This window comes from Leptinotarsa decemlineata, unplaced genomic scaffold (genome assembly GCF_025532065.1).
Source record: "Leptinotarsa decemlineata unplaced genomic scaffold, Ldec_3_MD MMD2_P_RNA_scaffold_9, whole genome shotgun sequence".
NCBI classification, from domain to species: Eukaryota; Metazoa; Arthropoda; class Insecta; order Coleoptera; family Chrysomelidae; genus Leptinotarsa; species Leptinotarsa decemlineata.
In genome coordinates this window covers 14,729,727-14,756,886 of record NW_027412536.1, presented here as the reverse complement: position 1 = coordinate 14,756,886, position 27,160 = coordinate 14,729,727, and the positions used below count along the sequence as shown (strand labels likewise).

Sequence of the window (27,160 nt, the reverse complement as noted above, 5' to 3'; positions counted from 1 at the left end):
ACCATCCCTTCAGATTTTACCTGTTAAAATGTCTCACATTTAATTGATTTCAATTTTTAAATGTTTTTAATCGTATATTTATTACACTGACATGTTCTACGCTCATCTGGGCATTTTACTTCATTGTAATTGAACAAATAATAAATAAATAATAAAAATAAATAATATACCTTTCCGCCACGATGATCAATTGGCAATTGAATTTAGACACTCCCTTACCTTTCTAACTGTTATTTGAATCAAACTCAAATAACTGGTGCCAACCTAACTTTGGCGAATAATTTGAAAATTATTTGCTACAGTTCTGACCACAGTATACTATATACAGTAATCCCACTTCAGGTGATTTTTGGTTTGAATTTTCTACACGCAGACCCAGTTGGTGCAGTCTCAGGTCTGCGCAAACGACGAGTTCAAGACATGCACGCAACCCTTCCATAGTTGTCGAATTTCCTGGGTTTAACCCAACCTACTGTGAAATGAAAATATATTTTGTCACATCCGAATATGAACATCTGCCGATCCCATGAATTTTTAAAATCTACTTGAAACATAGTTCACCATTGTCCAAATGATCTGGGTTACTTGAATATTACACAAATGCAAAATTATCATTTGTACAATTTTCTCAGGTGCCCAACATGGTTTTCATCAACTGTATTTTTTTGAGCAGTTTATATGAATAGTTGTTATGTTAAGCAGTGTTTAGACGCTTTGGTCTTTGGTTGAGATTGTAGTAGGGAGAAATGTCATTAGTGTCAAATACGTCAGCATTGTAAAAACTGTAACTCCTGGGCACCAACATCAAAGGGACCGACGCTAAGTGGGACTACTGTATATAAGTATACTGTGGTTCTGACTATCTTTGTTATTCTCCTACTGAAAAATAAAACACAGTGTAACCTGTTTCTGCATTAAAATTGAACCGTAATATTGTGATCTCACGTCACAATGAAGTTTGTTTCCTTGTGGAGTAAATAAATTGACAGAATTTGTTTTGACATAAGTTTAAATTCAAGAGTTTCAAAACATTTCAAATGTCCATCCCAAGTCTCAAATTTTCCATTCTTTTTCATCAAATCATATTATAGTTTTTGTTTGAAGGTGGTTGACAATGTTTCGTGGTGTATTTCATCAGTTCGGACTTCCATTGTCTAATATAATATAAATTGATTTGAAATCCCTGAAAAAATAAAAGATTAACCGAAAATAACAGTTTTATTAAAACAAAAAACTGTTATCACCGGAAGACGATTGTGGATACTAACAATCGAAATGTCGTGACGTAACTTGGTTTGGAATCTTTTAATTTTTATTTTTCATTTTTGTTAATAATATTTTTTAATTTTCAGCTTTTATTAATATTTCAATTTTTATTTTCTGGTTGTAGCTTGTATGTTATTTCCTTGTAATTTCAGTTTTTTGTTTTAATAAAATTTTTATTTTCGGTTAATCTTTTATTTTTTCAGGGATTTCAAATCAATTTATATTATATTAGACAATGGAAGTCCGAACTGATGAAATACACATATTATAGTTTTGCTATCAAACCAAAGTTTTTAGTTAATCGTCGATAACAACTGGTTAGACCAAGAAAACTGTAACTGTTTAAAATTTACTGGGATAAGATAGTTCTGCACAATTTAGATATTAATTATTAGTTCTTATCGGAATTGTACCCATTATTTCTTTCAGGAACTGACTTCAGCTATGGTCCTTGGGCAGATCGGCAAAGAGAACACCTGTTTAAATTTTTTTATCCTCAAGATTTTCTGCCCATGGAGGTGACAGAAACCACGAAACCTGGTGAAAAACGGCAGATGCAATCATTTGATGTCAGACTGCTAATGCAAAATGAGGCAACAATTGACATACTGTTTACCAAAGACAAAGAAACGAATGCTGTGCACATTAACGTAGGTGCTGGAAGTTACTTAGAGGTTACCATTCCATGGGTTACTACCACCGCAGGTTATACCACTACTATCAAAGGTCAACTCTTACACTTAGAAGCAACAACTAGTTTGCAATTCAGACACTTTGTTGAGAGCGAAACATTGGAGTTTTGTGTGCTGTGTCACTATCCATTAATATGGAATGATCACCAGTTATGGGAGGTCAATTTAACGGGGTGTAAAGCCTCAGTGAACCTAATTTTTTTTCATAAATGGTTCTTCACAGGTAAGTGAAAATAAATATTCCTTCAAACACTATGTATCCCAAGTAATTGATATTTATTAATTTATTTATATCTTTTACTATTTTCTTTGTACCTCATTCTTTTCCAGATTTAATAAACGATTGGGCTTCTAAACAACGCCCGGACTTGACACATTTTGTGCCATATACTTGGCGTTTCGGATTAACTCTTAAACACTGTGAATTATTAACTCAAGTTAACCAGTTCAACTGGATAGATTGTGGCAGTGTTGGTCAACATAACAGATTGGAAAATACTCAGTTGGCTCTGTGTGCACATTTTTTACACCTTTCTTTCGATCTACCATTTGACGAGTTCTTGCCTGAGACATTACCAGTTAATTTATCAATACAGGTGAGCGATGACCTTAAAAATATCCTTATTAGAGCTTTTTTAGTTCATAGATACTATACAAGGTGGCCCACCACATTCGCCTCGGTATTTCTACAAGAAATGAAGAGAGTTGGGGAAAAACTTTTAGCACAGTTATATGTGGGTCTATGAGGAGCATATTCCAAAATTATTTTGAAACATACAGGGTGACTCCCAAAAAAAAGTTATATACCAAAGTTATATTTTTTCTTATGGAACACCCTATATTTTATTATATTTTTAGATACTATAGACAAAATTGAAGTGAGTTACTATTATATTTCCAAGACTTGAAACTGACCGTTTCTGAGAAATTTCGAATAATTTAAAAATACACACCATAATTTAAAAATTGTTTTCACCCTGTAACGTGTAACGAGCTGCTCGTGATTAAACGTACTGCTTAGCTCAAAGGTTAAAGATGACTACCACATGAAATTTTTAATGCAATATTATTCCGAATGGCGAAAAAAATTGCCTCAAAATTTGGACACATTTAATCAAATAACTTCTTAAAGTTGAATGGAACACCCCGTATTTGGTGGCGTAATTTGACGCAAAAGTAGATTTCCTTCAAAACTATATTAGGGTTCCCTCGTTCCCTATACCTATCTCTTCTGGTTTTTACACAAAAGGCGTTTTTATATCTTACTTATAAATAATTTTTTTCATCTTGAAAATGGAACACTCTGTATTGTTATGAAAAGCAAAAAAGCATTCTTGAAGCCATTTCATCGAAAAATTAAGAATGTTGGATAGTTTATTATGTCAATAAATGCTCAAAATGGTGTCCATTATTCTCGATGCATAGGTGAACTCTTTCTTGAAATGAGTGCTGAACTCTGGATAACATATGTGATATAGAACGAAAGGTTCTTCTTATTAGTACTTTCATATCCTGAGGTGTCGTTGGCGGTGTATCGTGAACACTACTTTTGATATAAGGTCCGGAGACCTGGCTGGCCAGTTCTGTGGACCTCTTCATCCTATTCGTCTATTTGGATATTGTCGATCTAACTCGTTTCTAACACGTCTATCAAAGTGTGCAGGAGCACCATCTAACTGCATCCACATCCGTTGACGAATATTAAGAGGTATACTTTCCAACAGCATAGGCAAATTATCCTTAATAAATCCGAGAAACATGACGCAGTTTAAATGACCATCAAACAGTAAGGACCTACTACTTGCGTTCCAATTATTCCACCCCACACATTAACAGGCCATCTGTGCTGGTGATCAAGGGTTCTAAAAATATTAGGGTTTTCGTCACTGTAGTAGTGAAAGTTATGTCTGTTAGCTAATCCGTTGTTATGGAAAGTTGACTCATCGAAAAAAAGCACATAATCAAAAAAATTTTCTTCATCACCAAACTTTTCTAAAACCCATAAACAAAAATTCAGTCGTCGATCATAATCTTCTTCAAAAAGCTGTTGATGTAGTTGAATGTGATAAGGGTGGAATTTGTAATTTTTAATTATTCTTTGGATACTTGTCTGCTTATTCCAGTTGTTTCACATGTTTTTCGTTGACTTGTGTGAGGGTGTTCAATTAGAGATAACATCACTAAATATTCATTTTCCTCATTTCCATTAACCGGTTTTTGCCGTTCTTGGCATATTATAAGATACACTGCCTGTTCTTCGGAAGAGCTGCAACATTTTTTCCAATGAACGCTTGTTAGGATGACCCCTGTTAGGATTCCTTTGGACATATACTCTTGACGCTAATAAACAGTTTTCTTCACACTCACCTATTATCAAAATCATATCAATTCATTCTTCCTGGGGATGAGTTCGCATTTTACAATATTTCAAAATGACAATAATTTTAAACTATAGTAAAACCAATAATGATTGAGAGTAAAGCGCGTTGTCATATCTGAATTTTACGTTACCAGTTTATAGCAGAATCAAAATATAGTAAGCAGTAGAGTTGTAGGTTGTGGCAAATTATAGATAATACACAATACTAGTACGATTAAAAGGTATTATTTATGACAAAAATCAGTAATGAGCTTGTAATGAGTAATACTTAAACATTTCCTGATTACTGATCAGTTAAAATTCGTTATTTTCTGTATAGTGTTAGATATTTATTACAACTAGTGGCAACGCTGTACGCAACGATATTTCTGTCTTTGTCACTTTACCGTAACTTCCATCTCATCGTTGCAGTCCTCACTAATGTACTTGCAGCCATGAGCGTATCATTGGTTTGTGAATTACACAGCGTGAATTGTACGTTTTACAGATAAGTTAGTCAGCAATCGACGTGTTGTGATAACAATTGGTGAAAATAATAGTGCTAATAAGTGTTTGAGCGTTACATAATTATATTTCTACACCGTTCTCAAACTACTCAAAAAATGGGAGACATGGTCGGGCCTTCCACGTCGAAAAAGGTAAAACGGTCGGAGTCTCGGTCAGTAAGAGAAAAACAAATTGTACTGCGAGTATTTCACTGTCTTGAAAGAGAACATCAGCCAGCAAAAGATGACTTTGTGCATATGTGCTGTAATTCTACGTGTGTACCTCCGAATAACCAACTGGGCATTTCTACATCATTAAGTTCCACAATTACAAAAGATAAATTAGTTGATATGTGCTCTGATTATACCGGTAGACCAAAATCATCGATTTACAAAATACTAAGAGAAGCAGTAGCGCCAAAAACTAGTAGCGGACGAAAAAAAATCACAGTTGATGAAGAAGCCAAAACCAGTATACGCAGAACTATTCACAGTTTCTTTTTCAGAAATGAGCTGCCCACACTACAAACAGTTCTGGAGGCACTTAGCGATCATGAATTGGTCCCAAAAATGGGTAAAGAAACTTTTAGGAAACTTGTACACGAAATGAAATTTACGTACGGAAAAATTGACAGGAAAACCATTCTCATTGAACGTCAAGAAATAATAGCATGGAGAATAAACTATCTAAGAAAATTTGACGAATTTCGGAAGCTCAAAAAAAAATTGTACTTCATGGACGAGACATGGGTTAACCAAGGACATACGGTCAAAAAAGTATGGCAGGATGGTAATATAACAAGTGCACGACAAGCCTTTATTGAAGGTTTGTCAGTTGGGTTAAAACAGCCATCTGGAAAAGGTAGTCATCTGATAGTTACGCATATAGGAAGCGACAGTGGATTTTTACCAAATGGTGAATTAATAGTTAAATCTAAGAAAACAGGCGACTGTCATGAAGAGATGAAAGCGGAGGTGATTGAAAAATGGTTTGAAGGCATCATTCAACTTGTGGAACCTGGGTCTGTCATCGTCATGGACAATGCCCCATACCATAGTCGACATTTAGAACCATTACCGAAACAATCATGGAAAAAAGCAGCAATTCAAGAATGGTTAATTAATAAGAACATCCAATATAACAAAGATAGTTTAAAGGCAGAACTACTTCAGCTAACAAAATTACACACAGACAAATATAAAAAATTCGCAGTGGATGAAATGGCGATAAGTCGTGGAATTACAGTTTTAAGGTTACCACCATACCACTGCAAATTAAACCCAATAGAATTAATCTGGGCGCAAGTAAAAGGATATGTGGCACGAGAAAACAGAACATTTAAATTAGTGGACGTGCAACATCACCTACAAGATGCTATTCGAACCGTTTCTGTAGAAGACTGGAAGAAATGCATGCAGCATGTTTTAAAAGAGGGGCAAAAAATGTGGGACGTAGACAACCGTATTGAACACAATATTGAACCAATCATAATTCACTTTGATGATAGCGGTAGCAACAGTGACGAATCTGAGGTTGAAGATTAGACGAAAATTTGTACATTTCCATTTATATTATATTCTATTATCAAAAATTTGTAATTTGTATTTTCTAGTACCCCTGACGATGAGTTTGTTACTCGAAAGCTTGAGAATAGTTATAAAGAGTTCACTTATCAATTGCTGCAACCCAATAGTGAAAAAAAGTTATATATATATATATATATATATATATATATATATATATATATATATATATTTATAACTTATTAATATTGTTAATTTATTTGGTACCTACTATAATTACCACGATTATTACTCCGCTTTCATAAGGCCCACCTAATGACTACAACGATTAGGTAAATTACGATATTGCAAAGTTTTAGATAGATAGATAGATCTTTATTTAAATAGGATATCCTAATAATATACAAATCAACTAGAATGGTAGAAATGAAAAAAAAAAGGTATGTGTTACATCTAGAAATGACTTAAATGTATGACAAACATAAGTTCAATAAAATATTTTTGAAGACATTACTACAAAAACAGCAACATTATACATTCGAAAAATTTCAATGCAACATGTAGAAAGATAAATTACATAATTATTTGAAATATATAACGAACATTAGATGAATGGAATTATACAAATTACAGCTACAGGTAACAAAGACATAATACATATCATATTTGTTCATTTAAAACAAATTTCTTCAGTTCATTTTTGAACATGTTCAGAGATGGGCTATTTTTAATTGCATTAGGTAATTTGTTGAACCGATCAAAACCCTTGAAAAACGATGAGTTCATAGTATTTTTGTTTTTTGTTCTGTTAATATATGATAATGATATAAATAAAAAATGTGTATGAATATTTTAACTAATTGTACTAAGAATTTTTCTTTCATTCTTAACCCTCTCAAAAATTAATAAGCACGCCCCCGATTTGCTGTCAACTGGGCTTACTTCTACTCTCAATCATTATTGGTTTTAGTATAGTTAAAACAATTAAAATGGTTTGATTAACAAGTTGTGTCACTGTCAAATACTTTTTGTTTACTATTATTAAAAAATAGTAGAATAGGTTTTATAGGCAATCGTAAATGTATGTTTGTATTGACCCCATATTGTAATTTTGGTATTTATTCCACTATGAAGTTTAATATATTTGCTAAGAAACAAGCGAATTTAACATATTTTGCATCAATAATTAAGACACATGCATCTTCTTATTTTGAATAATGCTTTTTAATAATTCAGAAATGGCAATAAATTTTAGTTTTTTCATTTGCCTGCATTTTACTTTAGATACACCTTATTTTAACAAATTTAAATTTGTGCTTCTTACGAATCTACGTATTCTACAATAAAAAGGTGTTTAAAACGCTTTTTAGGCTTTTTATTACAATACCTACAGCATGTTTCATTTCAAAGATAAAAAAATTACTCATAAAAGTAAAATATTAAAACGCCTTTTGTGTAAAAAGCAGAAGAGATAGGTATAAGGAACCCTAATATAGTTTTAAAGGGAATCTACTCCTGCCTCAAATTACGCCACTAATTACGGAGTGTTCCATTCAACTTTAAGAAGTTATTTAATTAAATGTGTATCCAAATTTTAAGGCAATTTTTTTCGCCACTCGGAATAATATTTCATTAAAAATTTCAACGTAGCAGCACGTTTAATCACGAGCAGCTCGTTACACGCTACAGGGTGAAAACAATTTTTAAATTATGGTCTGTATTTTCAAATGTCTCGAAATTTCTCAGAAACGGTCAGTTTTAAGTATGGGATATATAATAGTAACTCACCTTTATTTTGTCTATAGTATCTAAAAATATAGGGTGTTCCATAAGAAAAAATATGACTTTGGTATGTAACTCTTTTGGGAGTCACCCTGTATATTTCAAAATAATTTTGGAATATGCTCCTCATGGACCCACATAAACCTGTGCTGGAAATTTTTTCCTAACTCCCTTCATTTCTCGTAGAAATCGAGACGAATGTGGTGGGCCACCCTGTAAAATAATTCAACAAGAGGAAATGCCAATCCTAAATACCCAGAGTTTTTTTATGCACATTCTAACAAACTGATATTTGAAGTCAAAAACATTTTTTTTTTTTCACTTTGTTATAAAGGCGCATAAACTTTTGTAAAATATGTAAAACTTTTGCCACAATTATCAGTCCATAAGGAAATTAATTTGAATTATTTAAAAATGAAATATAAAAATTAAGCTACCTCATTTATTGTAAATGATTTGACTATCTATGTTTAAATGAAATAGTAATTAAAATAATAATAATAATGTAATAAATAAGTAAAATGATAAAATGCGTGCTTACAACAATAAGGCACAAATATTGACCAGACAAATAGGATTTCATTCTTGACTCATTGTGTCTCAAGACACATGATTCTGGAACCTGATCATCATTTACCTCACAGCGTTGGGAGTTGTCATTGCTTAATGATGCGATCTGATTATATCTGGAATTTGGGGATATGTTACGATCGGCACATTCTTTCAGGTTTAAAAAATTTTCAAAATTGTAAACCAACCATGAATCCCAAGATAATCATTAGTATTGTAACGTGTTTTCCATTCACGTTAGTTTAATTTGTTTGGGTAGCAGAATAGCTTAGTTGGACAAAATGTGATTGACAAGTAGAAAGGTACTTGATGTGGTATAACATAAAACTGTATTCTGGATAACTATTTTCTAATAAATAACAAATATGATGTATACAAAATATTCGGATTCAGTCAAATAGATCTCGGATCGACGGTTAGCTTGACGTAGATTCAACGGGTCTTACGGAAACGAAGTGACGAACTGAAATAGGCCGACAACAAATAAGGTTGTTCTGCTCTCTCACACGTGGCCTCAAATTTACATTGCTTAAAAGGCCCACAAAAAGGCAGCAGTGGATCGTCGGTTTTGACGGAAACAACTCAAACCGCCTAAGTCCAGCTCACCGCTAGAGACAACATGAATTGAAACGACTCACAATGATGCGCTTAGCGAGCCCCATCGGTGGCTAGTATTCGAACTATTAGTTAGAAATGTATGCCAGCTGGGTACGGTGATGAAATTGTATGCAGTGTTCAACATAATTCAGGAATGAAGCTGAACTCTTCATGACGAGATCCAGAAAAATTTTCTGTTTTTTTTCGTTCGTAAATGTAAAACAAACCTCTGTGAGGTATCTTTCTTGAATGCCTGTCGGATATAATTCAATATCCAGCGTGATATTAGCCGGGGAAGTAGTTGTTTTCCGGAAGGCATTTACCAGAACCTACGGAGGAGGTAGTTGGGAAGATGAATATTTTTAGATTTTATTTGGATGTATTTATTTTCAATTATAAAAAAGTATACAAACAATGGAAGATTCAGGTAGTTTATCGAAATTAAAAGATTATCTGTGAGATGATCATTCTCGTTGAAGTTATACTCATTCAACTCTTCAGAGGTCACCATAATTTATTATTTTGCAGGGTGAAAGTTTAGATTTAAGTTTATTTATACCAGAGTATCACACTAGTCGTAATATTGTTTTGGCATTGGAAAAACATGCCAAAGTACTTTCAAAAGATGGTTCTACTACTAAGAAGACTGAAGTAATACCAAAGTGGAGAAACATCTGTCAGAATAGGTAATCAAGAGTATCATTCATAATATAAACTTTTGACATTGTTCCTTTTTAGTGCTGGTTGGGTAGATTTCTGGTGGGTACCAATTGGAGCTATAAACATACTTTACACCTACCATCCTTGTCCCCCTTTAGGCCCTCAACCCCAAGCTGACATTTCTACACCTGTCAAGGAAGAAATACTTTTATCACCAATTCGTTTTCCACACCAGCGGAAACATAAAAAAATATCACCTGAAGGAAACCAAAAATTCGATCCGACAACACTTGCAGCTGATACTGTCAGTGTTGAACTGGAAATAGGACCATCTGTTATTTTGCTGTATGGGACAGCACTGAAAAATTTCATGAATTTCAAGGTGAGATAAAAAATTAATTGCTTGAGAGAAATATTTGAAGATTTTGAATATTTAATTTTTGTAGGAAAATATTTTTGGAGAAGATCAGTCATTCACTGACATGCAGCAGGCTATGGGCTCTGATAGTAATACTGGCTCTGAATTGAAAACAGATGAGAGCACTAACGTTAACACCCCCCTTGATCTCAGAGATGATTTTGATAGTCGTAACTACAGACCTCTGGAAGTAGATGTATCTATAATAATGCATGACGTACAAGGCCACTTGCTTAAGGTAAGTTAATTATCATTATGAAATGATTATTAATCATACTGTGAAGAGTAATAAGGCACTGTTATGTTGTTTTTTTGTAATAACCTTTCATAACACAATCTTGAGAACGTATTGTTTCATTTCAGAATTGCACAGAAAAAGATCCTCCTTGTCCTGTAATTCTAGTTGAACGTGTTGGTTTTGAAATGAAGAAGAGGTATGACCAGACAGAACTTCAACTATTGATAAGCCCAGCAATACTTTTAGTATCTGATAATTTGCCTCGATCATCGAAAGAAAGACACTTGAACCAGGGGAAATTGGCTCTATCATCACTGCAGGTAAAAAATGCTTTTGTTATTTCAATAATTTTTATAATGCTTGTAAGTATTGAGCATTTTTGAAATAGTTTCAATTAGTGAACATTCTATTAGTTAGAGGTTTTTAAGGTTTGGAAGGTAAATTATCATTTTTCTCACAGATCCGTGGCCATGCAATGTTTTCTGATGTTGGCCAGTCATTAGATCAGGACACTGTCGAATATGCATGGTTAGTCGAAATTCAATTAGGTAAACTTAGTGGAAAACTGACTAGCCCACAATTATATTCGATTCTTGCTTGCTTGGAAACTTTAATTCTTCTGATCACTGATGATGAAAATGAAATGAATTCACCTAAAGATGACATTTTACTGAGTCAACCAGTTGTGAAGAAAAAGAGCACACAACATGTTCAGAATATTCATGTGCAACATGTTCAGCAAGCTATTCAGCAATTGCTACAACCCAAATATAATGCAAATGTAGTAAACAAATTGGGTCTACCATCTACAAGCGTTAATTCTGCTACTAAATCATTTGGGAAGGCGGATAAAAAAAAAGAGGAAGACAAGAAGGATTCTGTGAAGAACAATGTAATGCCATCTGAAGAAAATGAAACTCTAGATGAGCACAAGTTGAAATACAAGTTATGTAGACTTGCAATTGATGCTGTTGACTTCTGGTTGGTTGAATCTGGAGCAGCACTTCAGATGTGGGTAAGTATAATTCTCTTGATTAATAATTAAGCGTTTAGAAAAGTAGATTGAACTTTCATTTTAGTAGTAGTACTCTTTTATTATCCATAAGATCACCCAAATCATATGGACATGTCAAGAAAAGTTCTAAGATCATCAACATAAATGAGTATTGAACATCTCGTTAAATATAGTGTAAAATGTTTTATGGTGTATTTATCCTTATTAAAATACTATAAAAATCATTATAGTTGGGAAATTTGAGTATTGAACATCTCGTTCAATATAGTGTAAAATGTTTTATGATGTATTTATCCTTATTAAAATACTATAAAAATCTATTATAGTTGGGAAATTTGAGTTTGTATACTGGGCTTTTCATGATGAGCGTTAATTAGCCGTTTCTGACAAACTATTTAACGGATCAACCTGAAAATTTCACAGTATGCATAAATCAATATGACCTACACACCTAAAATATTTCAGACGAAGCGGCGTTGTCGCTTCTACTATAAAGTAGCGGCTTCTTTGATTTTTCAAATGGAACACCCCGTAATATAATATCATATTATGATTCATTATCACTTTGTCAACAAATTCATATACTATTTCCCTATACCTATCTATTACCGTTTAGAAGATATAAATTAATTTCGATATTTTTTTACCAAACATGAACTTTTATAAATGCTGATAATCTTGAACTCTCTTGCACTAAAACGATCAAATTTGAAATGGAGTGAAGTGATACTATGAGGATCTTCACTCCGAGTCATATTTTCATTTGCCTCATACAGGGTCTTCAAAAAATACAGATACTTTGATCTCATGAAAAAATGAGTGGAACTCAATTTTTTCAAATGGAACACCCTGTATATTTCAACATTTTTGAGCTCTACATCCAATTTTAGACTAACTTTGTTCAGATAATACTATTTCTATTTTGAACCGTAATAGTAATATTTTTTTGATCCAGTTTTTTAACTGTCTCAGATCAGTCAATTCGAAATTGGTATGTACCTACCTTGGAAAAAGTTACAATTTGTATACATTGAGGTATTGGTCTCTAACGTACAACAGTACACATTAATATTTTTCAATAGTGTGCTTTGGAAAAATAAATAAACCAATTATTTAACGTCAGACTTTCGTTGGTGGTTTTGACTGATTGTGATAGCTACCAATTATAATAGAATAATGTCAAGATTAGGTTACAGCACTGAAGATTTCTTGAATTTATTAATAATTTATGATGAGGGCAATAGAATTGCAAGTAGAACATGCCGAGTATTTCATGAAAGATATCCACAACTTCCGAAGCCGAATAATAATGTAATAAATCGATTACTAAAAAACTATAGGTTGAATGGAACCTTCCGTCCAAAAATCATTCGTAAGAAGACTAAAGTGTATGATGATGACAATGGTATAACAGTTTTGGGATACTTTCATGCATTTCCAAATGCTTCTCTGCAGGAGGCTGAAAGGGAGATAGGTATACCCTACGTGACAATTTGTCGAATTTCTAATAAGCATAAATGGCATCCCTATAAGTTCTACTGTGTCCAACATTTGAAAGAGACTGATTTACCTCGTAGAGTGGAATTCTTTGAATGGTTACTTGTCAAGACTCAAGAGGATGAACATTTCCTTGACAATATCATATGGACAAATGAGGCTAAGTTCACAAAAAATGGAGTTTTCAATAGACACAACAGTCATTATTGGGCGCCAGAAAATCCCCATGTTGTCCGCCAAAGGGGTTTTCAAGAAAGATGGCAATTCAATGTATTTTGTGCCATAAAGAATGAGTCAATTTTTTATATCAAGTTTTATGATGATAATTTGAATGCATCAAAATATGAAGATTTACTGAGGAATGGAATTCAAATGATTTTGAATAAATAATAGACCAGGAAGAGAACGTGTATGGTACCAAATGGATGGTGCTCCACCCCATAATTCTCATTCAGTCAGCGAAGCTTTAACCGAAATCTTCGAAGACAGATGGATTGGTAATAATGGACCTTTTCGTTGGCCTCCTAGAACACCAGATGGCAATCCATTAGATTATTTCGTGTGGGGTTTCATTAAAAATATGGTTTACTCTACTCCAATAACAACAATGGAAGATATGAAATCGAGAGTTACAACTGCTATCAATAGTTTGACTCCAGACTTGATCAGAAGTGCTACACATGACAATCTTTTGAAGAGATTACATGTTTGTTTAAGTAGAGGTGGAGATGTGTTTGAACATATTCTGAAATACACTGACGATTGAATTAACTCATTAATTTATGGGTTTATATTTTTCAGTTCGTGTTTCAGCGTTATTAAAACTATTGTTTGAAGAGAAGTTTCATTCTATGGTTGAGGAGTATTTTGATAATTATCTTTTCATTGTATTATCTGTGACTAATTGAGAAACATCAAACGAAATCTGTTTTACAAAAATGAGTGATGAACAAGGAAACCATGTCAATTTCCGTTTGAAACAGTTTATCTCGAAAACGGTTCAAAATAGAAATAGTATTATCTGAACGAAGTTAATCTAAAATTGGATGTTGAGATAAAAAATGTTGTAATATACAGGGTGTTCCATTTGAAAAAATTGAGTTCCATTCATTTTTTCATGAGATCAAAGTATCTGCATTTTTTGAAGACCCTGTATGAGGCAAATGAAAATATGACTCGGAGTGAAGATCCTCATAGTATCACTCCACTCCATTTCAAATTTGATCGTTTTAGTGCAAGAGAGTTCAAGATTATCAGCATTTATAAAAGTTCATGTTTAGTAAAAAAAAATATCGAAATTAATTTATATCTTCTAAACGTTAATAGATAGGTGTAGGGAAATAGTATATGAATTTGTTGACAAAGTGATAATGAATCATAATATGATATTATATACGGGGTGTTCCATTTGAAAAATCAAAGAAGCCGCTACTTTATAGTAGAAGCGACAACGCCGTTTCGTCTAAAATATTTTAGGCGTGTAGGTCATATTGACTTATGCATACTGTGGAATTTTCAGGTTGATCCGTTGAATAGTTTGCCAGAAACGGCTAATTAACGTTCATCATGAAAAGCCCTGTATAGTTTTTCTCATATATTATTTAATACATTGAATAAAATAAATGCTCATTGAATATTTCCAGTTGTCACCAATTCGCCTGGCAAGTTGTAATTTGCATGGAAAACAAGTCAACTCTGGAATGAGTTGTATAATATATAGTATGTCTTTAAGACAACTTGTTTGGCACCCACATAAGTACAACCATTCAAAGTAAGTACTCCTTGGATCTCTATTGCTGATTATAAAAAAAATATACCAACAAGATATTCTCAGTTACAATTAGGACTTCTCCTGCAAAGAATTATCCCCAAGTTTACTTGATTCATAACATTATTATTATCATTATTACTATGTTTTTCAAATTCAACTTGTTATTTTACAACTACAACCCAAACCAATTTTCATTTATTTTTCTAGGTTTAGTGTGGATAACAATGACCTGTGGCTTGAAGTTGGTGCCGTGAATTTTGGCCCATAATAATTGAATCTGCTATTTCGGTAGATGCAAAATATCAAAATATCCATAATAACCAGCAGAAGTTTTTGAAAATGCACGATGATCGGCATAAAAAACTATGGTTTTTATGGCCAGATCACAACAAAACAACAGGGAAATGTGGTTGCACTGGGGGATGTGTATTTTTTGGAAGTAATAAAAACGGAACAAGATTTTTTAAGCCAAGCAAAATCGATTTGGAAGAGGGTATGAATATAGCTGCATTTAGGTAGGAAAAATATTCGAAACTATTTTTAATTGTCTATGTCTTGATCTATTATGACATATAAACTGTAATTATTAAACAATTGATCAATTTTTAATTCCAAAAGAAAATATTTTTCTATGATACATAATTTGATTATATTTAAAGTAAGTTTTTAGAAATTTAAAATGAGCAAATAACAATGAATATAGTTTATAATGCAAATGCAACAAAAAGACTTGAATTCCTAGAGTTCAACCAAGATACCAGAGGGTTTTAATGAATATTCTTGAAAAGAAATCTTATCATTCTTCATTGCTTTTTTCCCACTGAGTTTTTTTATAGGGTAAACGACATAGGGAAAGACCCAGGATTTGGACAAAGTATTTTACATGAAGGAATGTTGATATTTCGTACTCCACCTTACATAATCTCAGAAATAACTCTCCAAGATAATCAGATGGGTTCGAAATATCATAAGAAACATTGTGAGAGTCCAAAAACTTGTGCTGTTGAGAATATAGAAAAAGGAACCAACTCGACTTCCAATACAAATGAAAAAAAAGTTAACCGAAGACTCTCTTCTACTTCTATGAAGTAAGTTATTAGTATGACATTGTAAAATTTATTTATTTATTTACGGCATTGTACACATATGTACTATAACTATCAGCTAGATGTAAAGAAACAATATTAAAAAATAAAGTCCTGAATGTCTGAATCAATGAATGAAGTTACTCCCTAAATATTGTTTTGAGAAAATGGTTAGATGAGCTATTTTGGCTTTCTTCAGTATCTTGTTTTGACAGATATACAGTTTGTTTCAGTTCGGTAATTTTTTTTTTTACTCCATACATTTGATTATTTTGAAATTGATTAGAATTTGCCCTATGCCACTGATGCCTTTCACGTCGGCTACAATTGCTATCTGTGGAACGACGATTCCTTGGTCAAGATCGATCAGGAAAAACTCGTTCTGATGCCCCAGGGAAGGCGAGTTCTTCATATGCTGTTCTACAGGCACAGTGATTCGATCCAACCTCAATGACGTCCCCTAGAGCTTGTTCAGCGTCTGGGATCGTACGGAATTTCTTTGTCGAGTTTTTATCCAATTTGATTTTTCGTTGGTTTTAGTGGATTTTTTATTCATTTATTCTATTGTTATCTAACTTCTATCTAATTTCAGAATGATTAAATTAGTAATACTAATTAAATAGGGTGCAAATACGCATACTTCCAAAAGAAGAAGAATTCTTCATCTCTTGAAGACGCCAACTTGGTTGGTAAAACGCGCGTCAAGAATAGTATTTTATTTCTGGTGATTGGTGATTTTAAAAAAGTAAGACGTTGATTTTCCTCCAAAGCGTATTATCACGGAGTTTGTTAACATTGTGATGTGAATAATCCATAAAATCCATAATCCATAAAATAAATTGAGTTTGTTACTCGTACTTTTCAATAAGTATCTATTACGAGAGTGAATTTGCTAAAAACGGCCGATATTGTTTTATCTTACTGTTTAATATAATAAAGGAGATATGCTCGTAATTGTTTCCACATCTCATCTTGTTTTTCAATCAACATTCACTCTTTCAGAAGTACTTTGTTGAAAGAAGTGCCCTATTCAAGACTTATTGAAACGAATCCCTCAAATTTGCCTATTAAATTAGATAGCGATTCTAAACTCCAATGTGACAAAGGTAAACTTGGTGCGGGGCTTGATGTGTCTGATCATCTTCCCAAAACAGCGTTTCCGATTCCAAACTGGCTGTGGATTATTTCAATGCACCAATAACTGACCACAAAGAACCATTCCTTCAAAGTCAGAGTGTATGTATTTAATGATGAATGTAAGATTCATTAGTACTAGCACTGTTTTCATTCCAGGGCCCGAGTAGCGATATTTCAGTTTCTTCCCAACCGCTTTCTAAACCTATAAACGTCTCAGAATCTCATCATTCATTGATAGCTTGTGTTAGTTTAGAAGAAAGGTTTCAGAAGGAGGTTCAAAGAACAACTTCCATGTCGAGCGAGAATCATTCTGAGGCATTTTTCTCAGCGGACGAAGATATTAATCTCAATTCCAGATGTTCCAGTTTGAGAAACTCAATATTAAGTTCTGGGGATACTTTAGCAAGGCAGGAAACTGGTAGCGTTCCAACTCAGAGGTAAACATAATTTGTATCAATTCAGATCAATGTTATCGCAATGGTTTTTCAATATTTAAAATTTTTTTTTGCTATTTCAAAAATTGAATCGTTTTTTAAATTACGATTTGAACAAAAATTTATCAGATTTAGTCTCTCATTCAAATTTGTTGCACCTTTTTTAAATATCAAATTATTTGATTATAATATAAAAAATGTGCCAAAAAATTGGGCTCTGTTGTATATTATTGATGTTAACACACATCTGCTATAGCAATTTTGAAAGTAATTACATCAGTTTTTTCATGTAATTTGATGTGCTTTTATATTCATGGCGTCTTAACAGATGTTTTAATAGGAATTAGTGATACCCTACATTTGGTATTAATTGTGTCTGATGTCGATTATCTCAAATTGGCATATATCAGAGATACACAATTTGAAATTAAAGAAAGTTTCTCTGATACTTCGATATTGAAGCTTTCACGATGTATCTCATGGTTCACATAATCAAATCATCAATCATCAAATTCTGGAAATCAAAGTTTGAAATGTGTATGCACTTTTGTGCCTATAGAAAGTTAATAGGCATACAAAGAATTCACTCACAATCGTCACAAATAATCAATTGTTTCTCAATGGATGTAATTTTTGAATCATTTATATGGAACCAATGAAGTTGAAATAGATTTATGTTGACCGTATTCATTAGTTGAATAATTTTTTATTTCATAGAAAAAAGTTCTCCAGTGAACTTAGTATAGTAACGGATAGAAACGGAATAAATACACATAATTTATCTGGACCTACCACAGCACCAAGTTCTGCTCCAGAAACACATAGACTGAAACTATCTACCCACCGAAGTGACCATGAGATTCATACTCCAGAACACAGAATTTTTGTTTCGGGCAAACATGTAAGTAAATTTTCTTTATTTATTATTTAACATTTGATTGTGGTATTTCCACAAAATGATTTATAAAATGGCATCTTCCACAGCGCAGATTCATTTTAAAAGTCACTGTTCTCCTCATGTGGACTCCCCCATATTAATTCTTTGTATTCTACTGGAAAATAAATATTACGAAATAAAATCTGAAAATATTCAACTCCCCCAACTACACTGTGGGTTTACTCGAATCATTTCTTCATGGTCCTGCTGCTGGATGAACAAGAAACATCTGCGAGACTAACCTCTGTGAGGTATCTTACATAAATGTCTGTTGGATATAATTCGATATCCAGCGTGCTATTAGCTGGGGAAGTAGTTGTTTTCTGGCAGGCATTTACCAGAACCTACGGGACTTTATTTGAAAATATTTATTTTCTAGTATGTATCTCTTCTCGATACAGTCTTCAGACACGGTTTGTTCTTTGTTTTTTTTTTGCTTTTCTATCAAGTTCAGTAATAGTTCTCTCTCAGTAATACTTCAGTCATTTGTTCTACTCGTAGACAATATTTGTTGTGATAAGCGACACCCAAAACAGGACAGTACAATTATTTAATGCGGTCACTGGCACACATTTCCATATTTTGTTAGTGATTCAATATATCATACTGAAATATCAGATTTCTTCCTGAGGACACTGATTACGAAAGTTCCAAATAGATGGACGGTTTATAATAATTCTCATGACCTACATAACTCATATGCTGATTTGTTTGTTAAGACTTTCTTTAGTTGAATATAATCAGAACGTCATATATCAAAATATTCTCATTTCACATCACATACAAATTTGGAGGTTACCATTCATAACCATTCATTCTGCATTATTGACTCCACCTATATTTCCTTAGTTGGAAGATCATCCACGCACAGTCCAAGGCTTAGTTATACCTCATCGATATCCAATTATTCGTTCGGCAAGTCCTCGCATTGTACCAAATTTTCAGGAAACTATGAATTCTAATCTGAGCAATGAAAGCACCGATAACATCTTGAACGGCACTCTGGACGATTCATCGGACACTTATAGCAATAACAGCTATGCATCGGCAGTGGGTAGTCAAGAAGACTTCACAATGGTGGATCTGCACATGCAAGTCAATAGATTGATTATTGATTCTCCAATGCTCATGTCGAGTTACGTAACACATTTGACCCAAGTCAGGTGTAGTAACTGGGGAAATTCTGGACAAACAGATCAATTCTCCCAACCACTATTTGAGAAAAATGATGAAAATAAATTGGTGTATGTTGGTAAGTAACAAAAAATAGATTTTTAACTATAAAGTTCATATTTCTTGCATTGCCTAGTATTCTCTCTCAGATTATGTCCAGGTAATAGATATTTTTCAATAACTATTGAAAAAATTGTCAATTATTTTACCGTTTTTTGTTGGGTAAATAAGCAAAATAGTTGATAACTCACATCTTTGAACCAATCGTAGTTGACCAGTTTCATAACACTGGTCAACACTGTGTTTGTCACATGAACCTTGTGATGTTTTTTGGTTATGTTGGCGTACCCTCATTATAAGTGTATAATAATTTTGTATCAATCACATCCCTTTTTTTGTGACAGCTATATATTCATCTGTGAACTTATATACATGTTTTTGTTTGAATATTGTCATTTAGGCGGCTGTATAGCTATTGCATCAACTAACATACATTTTGTTTTCATTAAGTACATCGCCAATATGCCACGAAAGTGTTCTAATAACTCCCACAGTTTTTCTTATGTGTGTGGAGAATGAACCTTCACATGTCAGGGTGTAAATTTTCCCCCACTAATTGAACAGTGCTACTTAGACTATTTTGGATATCCTGTGAAGCATCAAGATGAATCCTGGGTCCCACATGAATGTTTTATAACATGTGTGAGACTCCTAGTAGGTTGGGCTAAACAAGAACCTTGACATTTGCTTCTCCTCAACGGAGAAGCGTTAACAAGGGAAATGGAGTCCAGGAATGCTAACATATTATTGTTAGAGACTGAGAAGGGACCTACCAGAAGCCAAATATTCACGAAAATCATAAGTATTTATTGTACATTAAGTAATAATTTCCCTGAGTGTAGTTGATTTTTGTATTTTTCACGAAAATATATGCTTTGATGTCACAAGAAAACCTTATGTGAATTTTTTTTTCAGATGTAATATTAACAATTTATACTTGAATGGACAAATTATTGGGAATAAAAACCAATCCAAATTCCTTTATAGATAACAAATTAAAATTTGATCAACATATTTCAGTTTTGAATAAAAAATTGGCATCAGAATGCACTTCGAATAGTTTCAAATGAACTGAGTTCATCCTCAACAAGAATGGTATATCATTCCCTGATTGAGTCCCACCTGAGATATGGTGTTGCCTTCTGGGGATTTTGCAGTCAACAACTTTTTCATTCAGTGTTTGTTTTGCAAAAGTGAGTGGTTAGATAATTATGCAAGGTGGGAGTGTGTGAGTCATACAGACCATTATTTTTGAGAGAAAAACTTGTAGTTTCATACTGGAAATTATTTGCCTGATTTACAAAAAACATAATATAGTTGGAACTCTGGAACATATAAATTACATTACCCGGCAAGTAACAGAAAATAAAATACATCTTCCTGTTCCAAAAACAAGTCAGACAAAGTATTCTTCAATTAATGAAAATAAAAAGTTATATAATCACATACTTACCTTACGAAATTAGGAAGGAAAAAAGCTATAAAAATTCAGAAATCTTGTTAAAGATGCCCTTGCATCTTTAACAAGATTGCAACAAAAGTGTATTTATTGTTTGTATTGACACCTATACTTCAAATTATATTTTATACTGTGATATATCTCATTTTATTGCCATGACATGTGAACTTATGTTCAAATTGTGTATATTTGTTTTTTAAATTTTTTGAAAGGGATTATACAAACTATTCTTTCGACAAACATTGTTAAATATTATTTTTTATTGTTATATTTTATCTATTAGATATGTGACTTAGTTTTGCTCAAATTTTATTTCTGGGTATTTGTGTTTTTGAATAGTTTCTTTTCTTTTATTCTTTGAAGTGCTATACATACCAGATTTTTTAACAAGCTTTGTCAATAAGATTGTATTTTTTTTGGACAATAAAGTATATGTCTATCTATCTATTGATACATTATTGGTTGGTGGCCCTAGTAGATTAAAAATTGTATATAAGTTATCATGTGACAAAAAACAGTTGAAATTTTGTTGACCAGTGTGATTCACTACCTTCGAGACTAACCACATATGAACAAATTCTGTATCATTGTAAATTCAAAATGGCCGCAGCTACAAAATGGTGGATTACATATTTTTTCACAACTACCTCAATATGGGTATCAAATGACAGGGCTTGACCAGTAGAATTGTAGTAAACTTTGTAAAAGATACAAATTCAAAATGGCCGCAGCTACAAAATGGCGGATTACATATTTTTTCACGACTAGCACTATATGGATATCAAATGACAAGGCTTGACTAGTGTTATAGTAGTACACTATGAACAAGATGCAAATCCAATATAATATATAAAAAGATCTGTATAAAGAACTTTGTCAACTCAAAATCTGGATACAAACATGGATCTCCCACCCAAGTCGTCAATATTGTATATTGTGTCGAGGACTGTGGGTTAGGGTGGCTAAAAATAATACGTCATTAGCGATACACTACCAAAGTTAAGGTAAAATGTTAAAACGTGCCGAGATCTGTGTGAGATTAGGGTGGATAAAAATTGAAAACTAAAAACTTGAAAATAAAATAAGTAAAAAAAATTATGTTAAAAGGTATGTTGACACAAAGTGCGTTCCTTGTGCTTGGATGATCTCTCGAAGATACATAATCAGTATTCGTTATTTCGAATACTCCATTCAACAGGTTTTCTTCATGGTTTTTTATTTTAATAAAATCAAGAACTGAAAAATTCTTCTCGACACTCATTTCACCAACTATCTTGGAGTCATCAAGGGATGATTTATACTGATTCTTTAATCCAAGGTTTTGCCCCATTATATATAACAGGGTAAACTTTGACTTTTAGTGAACTTGAAATTTAGGGTGGATTATGATTATAACAGAGTCTGGATGTAACACTCAGCTGTTTTCAGAATTGAGAAAGTATCCGCAAATATAGCATCATATGCGATCTCAAAAATTTTGCAAAATATATTCATTTGTATAAACGTTCTCAGGATATTTATTTAAAAACGTCATTCTACAAATAAAAGAGTTCCCAAAATGTTTGGTTTGAAATGTACTGGAATGAACTTTATGAGGGGGGGGGGGGTTATTTTCAGGGGGTATTATTTATATATGAAAGTATGTGTGTATATATTTACAATGTATTGAATGTCAAATTAGTTTGTTGTATTATTTGTGTTGCTTATACTATCAATCCCACCAATCGTGAAATGTTCAAAACATAGGAAAAAATAAAAAAATCCTTCAAATAGTGTCAACTGTTGAGATATAACTATTACTTGCTTGAAAGTAACATGATTTTGAATCGTCTGTTTAAAACAATGTTAACCCCTTATTACTTAAATTCTGATGATACTTATCAAGATGCTAATCTTCAATTATTATCAAACTAGAAATTCTAAACATGACTTATTCGAAAATAACACCCTTATATATTTCAAAAAAAAGTTTTTGGCCTTCTACTTTTCCATCTTGATACAAAAATGTGGGAATATTCCAAAGAAAGGAAGGAACCAATTCAAAAAATTAACTCTATACAAAGATGTGTAGATCATGCAAGAAGTAACAAACACAAACTGGAAAAAAAGGCCCTTTCAAAATAGCTATATATATTTTTAACGATTTTTCAACACCTTGTCATGTAAACATATTTTGTTCATACAATAATATACAACTTATATTTTTTGTGAACACAGTTTTTATGATACCAGATAAGACAGCTTTCCTTACCTTATTGCATCAGTCTTGGACTTTTTCTTTCAGCAGAAAGGTTCAAATATGTACGCCGATATGATTTTCTGGCCATATCAAAATATTTTATAGGTCCAATTGTCACAATCAAGTTCAAAATAATCACAATGAAGTTTCTTGAAGTCTCACACCTAATCACAATCATCTACACATCACACTTTTCTCAACAATACCTACAACACCCTAGTAACACAGCAAACTAATTCAGTAAAAATAAAAACGTATCCATCTTACTTAGACAAAATGGTTTAGACTTTCGCGGCTGAGGTTTTCAGTGCCACCGTTATTCGAGTTTGAAAGCCGTGGATTTTTGGAATTTCTTCCTGACGCGATGACTGGTAATCGGACAACAGGCCATGATGGTTAAACCTCTGAAGAAGCTAGCCACTCGCGCCAGCTAAGCGTCAGGAAGAAATTCCAAAAATCCACTGCTTTCAAACTCGAAAAACAGTAACACATCTTACTTAGACTATAACTGTCGAGATGATCGGAGCACTTTATGATAACATTGGAGTTATATTTCCTAATAGCTTTTCATCTAAAATTGATGAAGTTTTATGTAAAATTATTCAAAACCATAATCTTTTTTCACAAAATTCCCTTACAGACATACTTATATCAACCTTCTATTACAGATCCACATTTTAAAATTACAAATTTCATTGGAGCAGATTTAGATTGTATTTTTTCAATTCTGTAATTCATTATTAACGATCTGTCGAAAGCAGATTTCGAAAATACCTAATATTTAATTCTCAAAAAGTGAATGCGTTTTTAACGAGAAAGCGCTTGTTATTGAGATTCCTTCCAAAGAATGTTTACCTCTTGCTGAATATCATACCACAAGATTATTAGAGACTTGCTTGTGTGTGTGTGTGTGTCGAGAGAGATGGTTTTATGAATGAAGTCGATTCAAATGATAACGAAGAAAATTCATGGACAAAGCGAACGGCAGACAAGTGCTTCTGGCCTTCATCAGTAAAGTAGAGCAAAATGCAAAAATAGCCGCAGCTATTTTTGCATTTTTTAAAGTACTTTATCCTTGAATTTTCTCCGTTTTGACCAACTGTGTTATAATATTCTACATATGTACTTACATTAAAACTTCTCAACGTCTGTTACAACATTTTATCGGTCAATAGTGATATAATATAGACATCGAATTGTGGGGAATAATAATGTCTCAAAAATGTTTTGTAATAAATTTTATGAATTAGGATCTGAGGGATATAAGAATGTGAAAAAATTTTGATTTCAGGAGGCAGATTTGTGCCCAATATGGAAACACTTAGTTGTGGCATAACTTCTTTGAAAATGGCATCAAGGTCTGATACCTTGGGAACTAATAAAACACCTACATCTCCATATATGCATGTTTGGGATCAAGAGTTAGAGAATGAATCTGGTTCTTTTCAAGAGGAAGAGTTATTGAGTAATCAAGTTGATGCCGGAGCTAGAACTGTGGTTATTGTTAAACTGAAAGGAGATTTGGATGTTATGATAAGTCCACTACTTTTGGAAACTTTACAGAGGTGAGTTTTGGAAAGATCAAACCATGTCTATGTGATCACGTGACTGCTAGCAGGAATCTCATTAAATTTAATAGAAAAAGAAATAGTTTCTTATATCGTGTCTTATATTTGATTTTTCACTTATTGTGTATCTTTTCCTATCCTTTTTTATTGATTGTTTCAAATTTCAGATTCATTGAGGCTCTCACTCCTACTGTTGCACATTTACATCCGTTAACGGTGATAAACCATCTTCATACTTCATGCATTGGGCAAATTGAATCAGCAAATATCTTGAAAACCACTGAGTGTGTTTCAAAGTTATGTCAGCCTCCTAGTGAAGATGGTAAAATTGAACCCCCCAATATCTATGAAGAAACTGTAAAAACTCAGCTACAGGCAGCCATATTTTTACCAAAAGTATTGCTTTTTTAATAATTATTTTACTGCAAGATATATGTATATTTTTTTACAGGTTAATGTCACCTTTCTGCAAGTATCAATTGTTGAAGAAATAATTTCTTTCTCGGCACTTGACAACATCAAAGACCTCACTTGTGTCTCTCTTTTCTCAGTTTCTTTAGACAATGTTACTGCAAAAATACATTGCGATAAACAGGTAAGTGGATTTGAAGACGTGCATGGCATCTATTTCATTGGTTATTTTTCTATTTTTTCAATATTCTGTACATTATATAATAGCTCATGACAATGTTATCTTGTTCATGGATTCTAAGTCTACCTTTATTGACAAAAATTATTAGTGAATAAATTGTTTTTGTGATTTTTAAGTATATAAATTTTGTTAGAAAAAATAAAATCGAGGCTGGTACTATAGGCTCCATTCGAACACTACATACCTACCTGGATTTTGTTTTTTCTAATCGTGATTCCGACCATGTTCTTGTATATACATGAGTACTATTCCTTATTTTTGTAATTTAAAAAAAAATGGAAATACCTTATTTATGTCTTATTAATTTTTAGGCCAAAGAAGTACTTCAGAAATTTCTGAGACCGGCGGTAGTGAGAAGTGGTAGTAAAAAAGGCCCCAACAGAGCAAAAATACTTCTAGGATTCCAAACAAATACTAATTCGGATGTAATTCAGTGTGATCCTGTATTCATAGAAAGCTGTGAGAAACAACAACAACAATTAGTTTTTTGTCTGAGCGTAGGTAAGGCCCATTCTCAACTCAGAAGGTTGAGAAATGAGAGTTCTATACTGGATGATGCAGTTATAACGGCCATTCCTAACTACAAATCTAAAGTGTTGTTTACACCGACAAAATTAAACTCATTCGGTAAAGGAATGGAATATTACTTGCAGTCAACTGTTACTGAAAATCAAAATCAGGTAAAAGCTGTTTCTTTTTTTTTGAAAATATAATAATATTCAATTATCACTTTTAAAAACTTCAATGTTGTGGTGTTCTTGCAGTTGAATATTTCATTAAATTTCGTTATGATTTTTATTTTAATGTTAATTTGCATCCTTTATGTTCAACATAACTATAACTTTATAGTTATCACATCTATAAAGAAATCAGTTTCATTTTCTAACTTTATAGTTATCACATCTATAAAGAAATCAGTTTCATTTTCTAAAAACAAAGCCGTTTATTCATTTTTTATTATTACTATTATTATTTAATATTAAAAAGTTTGGTAAAGAAGACGTTTTATATTAATGAAATGCAGTCAGAAACGAAATTAAGTTCAGAAAATTATGACATTGTAATGTATATATGCTAATAATGTCATGGTTAAAATAATTAACAGTTGTCTATTCCATTACCAAATTCTGATTCGATCATATTCTTGGACTAATTAGAAGATTTGAGCAAGGATAAAAAAAAAGCGTATTAGTTGGTCACATGAATGTGAATTATATCACTGTTCACTTTATTCTATATTAATTTTTATATGCAAATCATTCCAAATGAATTTTTTTTTACTTCGATTTCATTTTCCACCATTAACTGATAAATTGTCATAAATTGTATATGTGTAAGGAGACGATTTCTATAAATGAATATTTTAGAGATTATATATGCTCATGCATTCAACATTCTTTGTTTTTATATAAGGTTGCCTATTTCAATAAAGTATTATTATGATTATATTATCTGAAGGTAAATTTGTCGGGGCCTTACTCCGAAGCTTCGACACATCCGTTGCTTCGTTGGTCGAAAAGA

The 27,160-nt window shown here is 32.5% G+C and overlaps 1 protein-coding gene across 1 annotated transcript in view; it reads left to right on the top strand.

Annotated features, from left to right (window-relative positions):
• The window catches only part of tweek (transmembrane protein KIAA1109 homolog tweek), a 112,842-nt gene that overhangs the window by 11,404 nt on the left and 74,278 nt on the right, over positions 1-27,160 (top strand). Inside the window, 20 exon segments of the mRNA XM_074170681.1 lie at positions 1,696-2,181; positions 2,289-2,554; positions 9,825-9,982; positions 10,035-10,338; positions 10,403-10,612; positions 10,738-10,932; positions 11,073-11,627; positions 14,768-14,895; positions 15,103-15,158; positions 15,161-15,410; positions 15,732-15,983; positions 16,983-17,125; positions 17,128-17,214; positions 17,335-17,554; positions 18,269-18,452; positions 19,338-19,740; positions 24,711-24,984; positions 25,155-25,383; positions 25,439-25,582; positions 25,951-26,319. Coding sequence (XP_074026782.1) covers positions 1,696-2,181; positions 2,289-2,554; positions 9,825-9,982; positions 10,035-10,338; positions 10,403-10,612; positions 10,738-10,932; positions 11,073-11,627; positions 14,768-14,895; positions 15,103-15,158; positions 15,161-15,410; positions 15,732-15,983; positions 16,983-17,125; positions 17,128-17,214; positions 17,335-17,554; positions 18,269-18,452; positions 19,338-19,740; positions 24,711-24,984; positions 25,155-25,383; positions 25,439-25,582; positions 25,951-26,319 — 4,913 coding nt within the window.